Source organism: Notolepis coatsorum (genome assembly GCF_963971535.1).
Source record: "Notolepis coatsorum genome assembly, chromosome: 4".
Lineage (NCBI taxonomy): Eukaryota > Metazoa > Chordata > Actinopteri > Aulopiformes > Paralepididae > Notolepis > Notolepis coatsorum.
In genome coordinates, this window is record NC_140168.1 from 54,542,078 (window position 1) to 54,554,848 (window position 12,771).

Consider the following 12,771-nt stretch of genomic DNA (forward strand, 5'->3'; position numbering starts at 1 on the left):
AACATTCTCGGTTTGCATTTACCCATGCCTTCAAAGTCTATATGTGTATATTCCCCCCCACATCTATTCACTTGGCTGCCACTGGCAGGTCAAATTCATCATCTTGTGTTAAGACAGATCTGTGATGCATACATGCTGGACATTTGGCAGAGACGTCGGGCCCTCATGAATACATTTCCACTATTCAATCTCCTGCCTCTGCACAGACCATCCCCACCACAAGAGGAATGGTGTTGTGTACGGCTTTGATCAGAGAACGTCATATACAAACATCTAAATCGGACGGCTAATCAAAAGCGTCTTGAAAGCAAAAGGCTCTGGGTCTGGAGTTTATGACCACAAACTGCGTACAAATCCACTTGGTCCCAAGATGTGTCTGTGTGTCTGAGGGAGTTTGAAAGCCACAAATCAGCTAAATCCAAACTGGAGGGGCTATTGAATAACCAGCTGCTCATGTAAAGAGCTCGCATGCCAAATACGCCATTCCAGAAATTAGAATGCATAGTCAGACAGAAGTCAAAGAGCATTTTCTTAATATGGTGTTGGATTACATGAACATCTTTTTACTTACATATAGTTACATATATTCATTTTACTCAAAGCATGGAGTTCCATGGATTCAATAATACAAAAAATTAAATAGAAAATAAACGACATGATTTGATTCGTTCAGATTTATTTGCCTCAGAAATCACTTTTCCAGTTTTTAAAACACAATGACTTTAAGCAAGTAAACGTTAAGACTTTTAGAGGAAGCAAAAATTGCAAAACCAGAGGATAAACAAGAGGGGTGTTTACCTATATATTGTAGTGTAAAACATAATTGTAGAAATTAGGGTGTGTGATGGTTAGAGGCTTAGTATACCCTCTTTTGATAAATTATTCAAACGTTTAACATGTTCACTTTCAGTTCGCTCTGGACACACACAGCGTGATGTCTCTCTATTCCTCATTGTATGAATACAGTAGAATTTGAGTTAAGCAAGTCATCAACAGTGCAAACTCCAGGGCTGTCCTCCACTCAAGACATTCTTAGTCGACTAATTGTCATATGAGATTTTTGTCAACTCACTGATAAGTCCATTTAATTGACAAATCTGTACAAGTGCTTCCCCCTACATAATTGTCCTTCTGTGAACGAATGCAGAGATACCTCTTTGAATTAGAGATGCTTATTACAGGCCAAAGCATAGTGGTGAATACTATTGTGAAGCCAGAGATGTGGTCATAATTTGTCTAAGAAAGAAAACTCATTCAGCATGAAAAAGAAATACAAAAATGGACGACAACAAAATAAGACCCTGACGAGCGATTAGTCGACTAAGAGGAGATAGCCCTGGCTAAATGTAAGCCTTTTTTTTTTTTATAATCAATGCAAAGCATCTTTGGAATGTTCACAAAGTCTGATTTTATCCCATGGTTGGAGGCTTTGCTCACAACAACTACTTTCTTACTGACCAACATATTTCACTCATCCGGTAAACTCCGTTCTCTCTTGTTTTGCGTCAACGTTGCTATTCTCCCTCTTCTCATTTGATCGGCCATCGTCAGGCACCCTCGGTAAGAACATTTGTGTCAGATTCCTGAGAGAGGAGAGGAGGAGGAGGAGGAGGAGGAGGAGGAGGAGGAGGAGGAGGAGGAAGAGTCTGTGGTTAGGCGGAGCGGGTGCGGTCTGCACGGGGTGGGCTGGGGGGAGGGTCATAAGTGAGCGTGCTTTGTGGGGTGGGGTGGGGGGGGTCATAAGTGAGCGTGCACGGTGGGGTGGGGGGGTCATAAGTGAGTGTGCTCGGTGGGGTGGGGGGTCATAAGTGAGCGTGCACTGTGGGGTGGGGGGGTCATAAGTGATCGTGCTCGGTGGGGTGTGGGTGGGGGGTCATAAGTGAGCGTGCTCGGAGCTCTGATCGCTGTCGCCACTGTCCTCGTTTGCGGGGGAGTTGGCCGAGTGGTGCAGTCCTACCATGCCCGAGAACTCAGAAGGTAGCAGCGTCCCCTTTTTCACATTTACCAGTTCTGTCTCCCGCGCTGCCGCCCCCTGCTGGCCCCCTTTCACTCGCTTCCACTTCATCCTCCGGTTCTGGAACCACACTTTCACCTGGAGCAGAGGGTAGGGGGGGGGGGGGGGGGGGGGGGGGGGGGGTCAGCTGGGGGCAGCTCGCAGACACAATATGGCTTTTCTTCACTTTCTACAATGAGATAAGTGCTATAGCATAATCATCGTCTCCACAGGCAAGTGAAAAAGTCAGAAAGTTACAGTGTGCAAAAAATATCAAGTCAGAAAAAGGTTTATCATGGAACACAGTGTATGTGGGGGTGGGGGGGGGGGGGGTTGTGGCGCTAGACTGGAGACGTGCAGAAAACTCTTCTGTTGACTGTAAGTGAGACTGTACAGCCGTTCGCGGGACACCTGAGCCAAGTTGAGTTAAGCCAAGTTAGCAATGGTGATACTAGGTTTGTGTTGCACATGTAGCCCCTGTAGCCCAAATACAAGTGCAAGTATGTAAACAATTTAAACGTATCGCGTGTATCCTAGTCTTACGGCTCTACGAATCCTGCCAGAGTAAAGAAAGGATTTGTGCGCAAGGGGCTAGGTAACCCAACGCCACTGTGAATATGTGAATACGTCCGTCAGGGCATTATATCAGCCTGGATTCTTGGCATTGAGGAGCCGGCTTCAGTGAAAACCCTATGTCCTGAATCTGTTTGTGTGAACCCTCCTCTATCAGAGTGTGTGACTGAGAGATTTACAGGCTCACTGAAACAAACCACTGCCAGCAGAGCCCTGACTACCCCCATACCCGCCCCCAACAACACCTCATCTCATGAATGATGAAAGAATGATCTTAAATATAGTTACTGGCTCCCAATCTAGTAAGACCGATGGAAGAGACTACCATGTGTGTGTTTCAAGTTCAAGTTTCTTTAATAGTTGTCATACAGAAGTACAGAATACTTTTATACAAAATGCTTCTTACTGTTGCGCTCCAGAGACTGTGCAAGACAAGATAAGTATGAAATAAAATAACATAGTAAAATTAGAAGTAAAAAAATGAGGTCACAGTGTTCAGTTTAGACATATGTACAATGTTCGATGCAGAATAGACATAGTTACCATACAATATACAATATACATGTGTGTGTGTGTGTGTGTGTGTGTGTGTGTGTGTGTGTGTGTGTGTGTGTGTGTGTGTGTGTGTGTGTGTGTGTGTGTGTGTGTGTGTGTGTGTGTGTGTGTGTGTGTGTGTGTGTGTGTGTGTGTGTGTGTGTGTGTGTGTGTGTGTGTGTGTGTGTGTGTACATAATGGTGGGAGCGAGTGATCTGGCGTGGCGTTGGGGTATAGGGGTGTGGGGGTCTTATTTCCAGGTATGTGCTGATGCATGAGTCACAGGGGACCCGTGGTTCGAGGCCCTGCCTACCTTTCCCTGACTCCACAGCTTATTCAGTATTTGCGTCTCCTGTCCTGATCAGGCGACTGCCTAAAACGGACCCGTCGGCATCGGGGGGGACCAATGAACTGCCAACCTCCCGAGTTTTTCCCATGATCTACCCCTATCACTCTCCCCTCCCCACCCCCCATGATATCATTCCCTCTTCCATGTAGCCCCTATACACCAACCCCTCCGGCCTACCGCCCCACCATCAACCCACATACCCACTACCCCCCCCCCCCCCCCCACACACACTACCCACAACCCGTTAACCCTCCTCCTGACCCCCCTTTCTCACAGTCCCCCCCCCCCCCCCCCCAATCGCCCCCACCCCCTTTCCTGGAGGTCTTATTTTCGGGAGCACTGCATATCGTGGCCTGCCACTCAAGCACTGTGAGTGAAGTTTAAAGAGTAAACACTTGCATGTGTGGCTCATTTTCTCATAAACGGCTTAGTGCGAACCAACGCGCATGACTTGAGACAAACATATGTTGTTACATATAAGTACTACACGTTCACTCGCAGGTTCGCTAACGAGACCAACGGAACATGAAACGGAATACGGCCCGACGTTCTCGGCTACCGCGCGTTGCCCTTTCTGGAGGCTCGCCCTATTTCACAATCACGGTTCCGTAAAGCCTGTTTAGTAGTGAACAGAGGGAGGTTGGAGACGCTGTAAGATAATAGTAAGGGTGTTGAAGTGGAGCCAGAATCAACCCACTCACGCACTCTGATTTATTGGACTAGGATCGGGAATGTTTTGTGGAGCGGCGGCCAACGCGAGGGGGAGAGGTGAGGGACGGGGCTCCGGGCAGGAAGACCTAAGTCCTGGGTGGGTTTGATTGGCCGCCTCCCCGGCCAAGACGCTTTGATTGGATCTAGGCAACAGATCTCTGAGAGCACGTGTGGGAGTGCTGAGTTTATAGGGTTGCTCTTGGACAAACGCTACGAAGTGGTGTGATCACTCTGTGATCACAGTGGTGTGTTTGCGTGTACTTTACAGTATGGATGGGTAATAGCTAATAATCTAGAAGGAGATCTAATAACTAAAGTAATGTAACATGGACTATGAATCAGACAGTAATGTGCCATGTGATGATATATCTAATAAGCTCTCACAACAAGCAAGCAGTAATGACGCGATTACGACACAAGACTCCACTTCTTCTACTTTGGAAAAGTCCCCTAAAATACCCGCCATCTGCCTTTTCTTTTCAGAGTGTGACTGTCCACACACATTATAACCAATTATATAAGCAGTTATCCAAACACTTTGAACCCCCAAAAAATGAACAGCGGCGGGGCGTGCTCGTCTCCCCCACACGCCCACAGCCAGACCCAGTGTGCTTCTTCATGCAAGTGTTTCTGCGCGAAGGAACTAAGAAAACATCTGGACACTGACACACACCATCAAGAGAGTCACTTCACAAGACGCCCAGACCGATATTTCAAAGAGTCTTGGTGGTTTGGAATCGATTAGCCCCAGAGCATTAGTGCGACATGTCTAACCGTTTACTAATGTCAAAACACAGCCTTTTTTTTTTCTTTTTTACACACTTGTTTTTTTTCTTCTTTTTTTTAATAGGAGCCATATTTGCTGCCATCATACTCATACAGCCATTTATCATCAATGATGACTCATCAACTGCTGGGATTCTCTAAATGTGGATGTGAATAATTGTGGCAATTATTATTATTACCGTAAACTTCCATTTTAGAGAAGCCTGTGTAGGTACATCAGGGCTCTATTAATTAATTGTCATTCGGTCCTGATGAAGTTCATAGCTAGAGGTTCTTAAAAGATTTAACTAGAAGACCCCATCCACCACCACCACTCCACAATAATTGTCCATAGACTGCAGCAGTTGGCCCTAATGATCGAGATCAAGTATTCAGTACTTAGTATTGGTGTGTACTTCACATGTGATACTTGTGTGCTTGGTCGGCACAAAATGGCCTTGGTGCACGTAGCACATACTGTGTGTATGTGCTACGTGTGTGTGTGTATTGAGAGACCGCTGTGTCTCTCAACCCCTTAACGTACTTGTCTCTCCGTCAGGTCCAGGTTGACGGCTATTTCGTAGCGCCTCAGCCTCGTCAGATAGTTGTGGTGCGCAAACTCTGACTCCAGTTCCCGAATCTGTTCCTTGGTGAAGGCCGTGCGCTCCTTCCTAGGCTTGCTGTTCACATCTGACTTATAGCTCCCGTCCTGGGAATCTGGAATGAAAAAAACAGAACATTTTCCAGCCACAGTCACTGAGTCTCCCGGAAAAAGAAAAGGAGGGGGCTGGAGAGGGGGTGGGTTGGAGGGGGGTGACAATTTGAATTGTTTGATAAACTGCAGGGGCCCCCGTCTGTCTGAAAACGAAAATAAAATGAAAGCAAAACAATTAGGAGTGCCAATCACCTTTTTACTGTGGGGATATCGGTCTTTCTTGCACAGCACACACTCTTACACTAAGTGCTGAGGGGGTTCAGACAGGGAGTCCATTCCCAGAACTGCTGGACTTCCCTGGGCTAATTTCCAAGCCTGACAAGGACACTTCTCCTTTTTAAAATTTTTGTTGCAACACTTTCAGATGTTTGGAAAGCTGATAAAAATGTCTCAGTTAGATATATATATATATATATATATATATATATATATATATATATATATATATGCCGGGTAAATGTGAATACTGAACATTGAGATATTTTTTTTGTTTCATGCTTCACTGTTTACTGAATTTCTTGCAGGGTTCATGATTAGCATTTGTGGCACAGCAGCCCCCGTACGGCTGATTCCAAACTAAAGCTCTGTTGTTCAGAGTGTCATTTTCATCTCCAGTGCTCCTCAGATCAGGGTTGTTTGCCACCTGCAGTAGGGGAGAGCGGGGTCGGTTGAGACAGGGGGAGAGTTGGGACAGTGCCTTTTTAGCCAGTTAGAAAGTAGCTTTGCATGTGCCATTTCCCATGCTCATACTCAGCTACACCCACTTCATTTTCAAGCTCAGAGTGGAGACCTGCTGCCTGTACCTCATATTGTATCCCTGATTTTGTGATTTGCAGCGTTTACGTAAATGTTTGCCTCTTCTCTGTTATTTCTCTTCTACCATACTGTTTTTAGTTATGCTCCATATAAAATACATATTGTTGGAAATACATATTGTTATATCGGTTGATGCTAGTATTAGCTGTCTGAGGTTTTGTTGGTATAGCTATCACAGGACTGCATAGTGTGTCTGCTCTCCACTGGATGGTTAGAACAGCATCCTGGGGTCAGGTGGGACAGCATTGTGACTATTGAAAACAATTCACATGATTTTGAGGTGAGTATAATCTGTCAAAAAAGAAAACTGTCAATAAACCAGATCCAGCCGATAAGAGCCACTGAAATAAAGACTCAAAGAAGGCCAAATTCCATGTCTCAGTAATTTACATGAAGATAAATGCAGTCATTTTACAAATGTAATATATTTTATTGTTTTTTCAAAGGGATTATGTGAACAAATTAAGATTATAGAAACAAGGTGTTCAACTTTATATTGCAACAGCTGCTTTTGAGCTCAGAACAACGACCGACCCGACCAGTTGTCCCAACCAACCCACGGGAAGGAGGACATTTGTAAAAAAAAAAATATATATATATATATAATACTAATATAATAAGTTGTGCCTTTCACATTGGAGATGGACAAAAAAGAAAAGAGAATATTATTATTATTTTATTTTTTAAATAAACATAATACATTGTTAGCAGACATGTGTATGTATGTGTTCAGGGGTCAAATTATTTCCATTTCTGTTCAAAGTAGTTCTGTAAATAGGTTATTTTGTGTCGGGGGGGAAAAAAAAGTGTCCCAAACAAATCCACTCTCCGCTACGAATGAAAACCTTCGTGGCACATCCGCGTTCGCAGCTGAAGTCTTTTCAGAGGAGAAATATGAGATGTGTACAATGTGCATGAAATGTGTATCTATGTAGTATTGTATCTTTACTAGTAACTCAAGTTTTGGCCATGACTTTATGTATCTGTATGTACTATCAAGCTTCTAAGAACAGGAATAGTGACCTATAGGATCGCATACGTCAATATATATTTATACTAATGATTAGGGTAGGCCTATAGTGTATATATATGGGCAGATGATCTTTATCCAGATTGCTTGAAATGATGATTTAAGGGGATATTTATATTTAAGTGCATTTTATGTATATTTTTTATGGTGAGCCCAGGATGAATATGGACAGGTTTTTATGTGAAAATTACACTTCATGGCGAGGAATAGATGAGTAATAATTCATACACTGATCTCTACTCCACAGCATATAAATCCAGCAGACATTTCATTACTGTGTATATATATAGAAATATAAACAAAACCCATTGTGGCAGGAAAGAGACTATGTGCCACAACCAGATTACAGAGGCACAACATTTTAGATTTAGATGTATCACAATGCATTACAGGATGAAGAAGTTAGGAAAAAAAAATTTACGGTAAATATATGATTTCGTCCAGCGATGAAGTCCTTCGGTGCGCTACAGTTAAGAGTTACGACGATTTCCCTGGCGTGCTCAACTTTTCTACCTAAATCTACCATGTTTTGATGGCTTATTTCATCACCCTACAGTATATGTGCATTTCATCATCGCTACATAATTCTTTTCATCTAGCAAGTTCCAAGAGAAGAAAATATATTAAAAATACATTGTGGCTTCTTTAAGTGCCAATGAAGTTAAAGGTTTAGGAAATTGGATTTGAGTCAGGGTGTTCTAAGTGCCCACGGCAGCCTCACGATATCCCTTTTCAAAGTGTTCAACCTGTCAATCAAAACACCATCCTGGCATGGACAAGGATGTTGGAAATGGAACGTTTTTTCCGTGGCGGAACAGCGCCCATGCTGGATTGGTTACGGGCCTGACTAATACAGGCATGGTGCCTGGTTGCCATTTTGGCTTCAGCAGGGAATACTGTAGGTCCTCGGTGTGTGTTGCCCTTTGGGCACTGACCTGAGGAATCCCTTTTGATTACAAACAGGGAACTCTCAGAGCAGTCAACTCCTATACGGCTGATGGATAACAGTCCTCTCAGGTGATTGGGACACATACTGCCCTGCCCTTTGTTCTAATTTGCCCTGCTCCTAACGGCTCCGAAACAGACCCGTCTGCCCATCAGTCAGGGTTCTCATTCTCAGACCCCCTCTCGGGTGTAGAGATCTGTTTGTTTTTGCGGTGACAGAGCCGTTGACAACATACACATTAACCACATTCTGTCAAGTCACGTTTCTAGTTCATCCAGTTTACAGATATGTCACCCTATTTATCTCAGAACTTCCTCCGAGCATCAGTTATTCCCATTGATGTTGCTGAGTGTGCTATTGATTATTTTCTTCTCTGAAATGAAAGGGCCAACAGCTGTGGCAGCGAGGGGTATGTTCTGAAGCTATAAATGTTTGCCAGTCAAAAGCCCCCAGGTGTAGCCATTGTAATGGTTTTAAGGGTGGGCTTCACAACGATTGCACCTGTAGGCTATTAATGCCCTCAGGGAAAACCATATACTGCCAATTACACCCCAGAGACAGAGGGACAAAGCAGAGCTGGCTTGTGATTGGCCAACATTTACAAATAGTGTCAATCGGAGAAGAAGATGATTGGGCAATAAACAGATGTTCCATATACAGTACCATGTAAGCCAAATTTTGATTTGTCACAATAGTTTTTTATAGATAATTATAGAAGTAAATCAGGAAATAATTATGATGATCTAACTGGAAATTAAAGGTTGTATCGGTAGGATATTTGATTGTTTGCAACAAGAACCACGTAGACTCAAACCAAAAATAAAATGTTGTGGAATAAAAATATATTTATTATAGTTCATAATTGAGAGGACCCATTAAATGACAAAACTGAACATTCTCATTCCAAACAATCACATGTCTTATTGATATGACCTTTAAAAATGTTTGCTTAATCTTTCTCGCTCTGTGTATAGTAAGTCAAGTGTTGACACTTGACACAGCTGCAAATCTCTTTTTCTGTCATCTTTAGAAAAGGAAAGAATCCCCAAATTAGTTCTGAATGAAATCATATAAGTCAAATATGCAAGAATAAAATTATGAATTAATATATATATATATATATATATATATATATATATATATATATATATATATATATATATATATATATATATATATATATATATATATATATAATTAAAATTATCTGTACTAAAATCGACAACAAAAGTTAAGTTACCTACTACAATATGGATTCATTATGAGAATCATGAGATGATTTTATTTGAGAAAGTATTTTTTAAAATATTAAATAATTCATGAATAGGCTTTGTTTAAAAAAATTTTTTTTAAGTTAAAGGAAACAATAATATGTAAGAAGATATTAGTAATAAGTGCTTAAGGCCATGTCTAAAGTTTGTTTAAAAGATTTTTTTATATAATATATAATTGTATGTATATTTCCACTGAGCCTATTGGGACCATAATTTTCTTTCTTTGCTTCATTATTTTTAAATATATTATTCAAAATATATATTGTATTATTCAAATGTATAATAGCATTAACATCCTGCCATATCTTGTATATTGGGTGCAGCTGTAGTTAATATTGGAATGGATTCGCTCTGATTTATCTTTAATTTATTTAAAAGTTGTATACTTCAATTATTTTAAACATATCTTACACCTATACTAAATAGATATGCAATGACTGCTGCTTGTCCAGTGTACGATGCAATGTCCAACTTAAGGCGCAACAACCTTTCCTCTGCAGCACTTTACACAACAGTTCACAGTGCTTGAGGAAACTAAATATATGCAGTGGACTTGTGAATGTGAAAAAGTCTAAAATATTTGTATGAATAATATTAGTGTATGAAAATGTCTCTGTTACTGCAGCGTTTGTTGAGTTGATCACCGTTGTAGAGACTGTTCTACCTCAAAATATATGCCACTACTGTCAAAGGCTGGTGGTATATTGACAACTGAGACAACTGAGAGACAACTTGACGACTCTACTAAGGGTGGACACACACACACCACAACTGATTGAACGTTCAACCTCAGACAAAATATTTCAGGATCCTGACAAAACACCTCTAAGAAATTAATTGTCATGTGGGATTACACTTTTCCTGTACTAGGTAGTCTAATTGGAGCTAAATCTGCAAAATGTTACTTAGTGCGCATCTACACTTGGGAGGGAGGCTTTGTGTAGCAGAGAAAAGTAAGCAGAGTTTTAGAGTGAAGAAGAAAAAATTAAGTTAAAGAACTAAACCTTTGAACCTAAGCTGCTTAATCTTTCAGTCCTCATCTTAATAAGATAAACAGTAATCAGTCCTCATCTTAATAAGATACACAGTAGAGTCCTCATCTTAATAAGATACACAGTAGACAGTCCTCATCTTAATAAGATACACAGTACAGTACAGTCCTCATCTTAATAAGATACACAGTAGACAGTCCTCATCTTAATAAGATACACAGTACAGTACAGTCCTCATCTTAATAAGATACACAGTACAGTACAGTCCTCATATTAATAAGATACACAGTCCTCATCTTAATAAGATACACAGTAGTCAGTCCTCATCTTAATAAGATACACAGTAGACAGTCCTCATCTTAATAAGATAGACAGTACAGTACAGTCCTCATCTTAATAAGATACACAGTACAGTACAGTCCTCATCTTAATAAGATACACAGTCCTCATCTTAATAAGATACACAGTAGTCAGTCCTCATCTTAATAAGATACACAGTAGACAGTCATTATCTTAATAAGTTAAACAGTAGACAGTCCTTATCTTACCTGAACTGTCACTTTTCCCTTTACTGTTCCGTCTGTCTGACTCGTCCGGGGACAGAGTCTGTCGTCCATAGTCCCCAGAGACACACGATGACCCCCCCATGGGGTCACCACCGCCTCCCAAACCGGGGTTGGTGGCGGTGCACATACTCTGGGCCCCGGAGGAGGAACACAGCTCCGGGGCCGAGCCCTCGGCGGACGACGGCAGGCAAATGCTGTGCCTGGCGTTGGGCGAGGGCATCTGCGGGACGTGCCAGCCGGACTGGTGGTGCTGAGGGTGGTGGTGGTGGTGGTGGTGATGCTGCTGCTGGGACAGGTGGCCCCGGTGGTGCGGGGCCACCCCCCCGAACACCCCGTCCTCTCCAGGGTAAGCGCCACAGGGGGGCGAGGACCCCGGCAGCTCCGGGTAGGAGACGTGGTCTGAGCGGCCGTGCAGCGTCAGGGGGGACTGGGTGAAGGCAGGGTGCAGGCTCTGCGCCGCGGCATGAGGGCTGCGTAGGCAACCGAACAGAGAGTGATCCATCGCACGCGACGATCCCACCAAACTCCACTTCAGTCAATATTCAAACCAAAAAGACCAAAAAAGTGGGAGGGAGAGAGAGGGAGAGCTCCTGAGCGTCAGGGGTGTGGGGAGAGTATGTGCTAAGAGAAGCAGTTGGTGGTGGTTGAGGAGCCCAAATCACAAGCTTCTCCTCTCTCTCCAGCTCCCCCTTCGCTTCGCACCTCCAGAGCAGCCGCCTTATTTCCCAAGGAGAGCGCAGCGTTGAAAGGAAGGGCCTCCGGTAATCCCGAGCATGCGGACGGTTGCCAGGCGGAGTGTGGGTAAACAGTCAGAGCCTGAAGAGCCTCTCGGGTGACAGGAGGGAGAGAGAAAGAGAGAGAGAGAGGGAGAGACGGGCCAGGACCAGTGTGGAGGGGAGAAGGTGGTTCCAGGGAAGTTTGTATGAAGGGAGAGGGAGGGAGGGTGGAAGGAGGAGGCCGAGGGGGGATGTTATATATAGGCCGTAACGTGAGAGGTAGGCTGGGTCACTGGCTCATGCTGCTACTGACCACATGCATACGATCTTCCTCCAAAACGCAACGCACAATAAATCTGAACCATTCCTATGGCCCCGGCCTCAGGAAAAGTGGGCAATTTATTTTGGACCCGAGCTATTTGACCCCCAGTGAAACGGTTCTAGGAAGCCGGGGTTGCGTCAGCCCCCTTGCCTTTGCTTTTTTGGATATATATGGATTTGGGTCCAAGTCCAACACTTTATGAACTCCCGTATCCATCTGCTGCCATGTGGCCGACAGCACTCTGCGAGATTAAGAACGTGACGTGATGGATCCTGACATGGTTGCATATTATTACAATGATGGTGATAACATACATTTGGAAACTCAAATGCGCATCCTCCAATATCAACTCTACCCTGTGTGCCATTGAAAGCACACTTGAGTTTTCAATCTAGGAAATCTAGAAAGTGTAAAATAGAGTTTCAAACTCTTCCCTAAAGTGTCTTAGTTGTTAATATATAATATTATA

The 12,771-nt window shown here is 43.2% G+C and overlaps 1 protein-coding gene across 2 annotated transcripts; it reads right to left on the reverse strand.

Annotated features, from left to right (window-relative positions):
• Nucleotides 1–547: 547 nt before the first annotated feature.
• On the reverse strand, nucleotides 548–12,164 carry meox2b (mesenchyme homeobox 2b). 2 transcript variants are annotated; one of them, XM_084312245.1, is made up of 4 exons: nucleotides 11,247–12,164; nucleotides 5,470–5,642; nucleotides 2,006–2,092; nucleotides 548–1,583 (listed from the first exon to the last, which is right to left on the reverse strand). In XM_084312245.1, the coding sequence occupies exons 1-4, from the start codon at nucleotides 11,764–11,766 to the stop codon at nucleotides 1,548–1,550; spliced, it is 816 nt and encodes a 271-aa protein (XP_084168371.1). In that variant the 5' UTR covers nucleotides 11,767–12,164; the 3' UTR covers nucleotides 548–1,547. The 2 variants fall into 2 exon arrangements, with proteins under 2 accessions (XP_084168371.1, XP_084168370.1); XM_084312244.1 differs by having other exon boundaries at nucleotides 548–2,092.
• Nucleotides 12,165–12,771: the final 607 nt, after the last annotated feature.

Excerpts from the sequence above, each read along its gene's own strand:
- meox2b (XM_084312244.1), bottom strand. The coding sequence starts at position 11,766 with ATGGATCACTCTCTGTTCGGTTGCCTACGCAGCCCTCATGCCGCGGCG. Across the intron at positions 5,643-11,246 it reads AGGGAAAAGTGACAGTTCAG|ATTCCCAGGACGGGAGCTAT; the intron begins GTAAGATAAGGA and ends TTTTCATTCCAG. Across the intron at positions 2,093-5,469 it reads TGGACCTGACGGAGAGACAA|GTGAAAGTGTGGTTCCAGAA; the intron begins GTACGTTAAGGG and ends CCTCTGCTCCAG.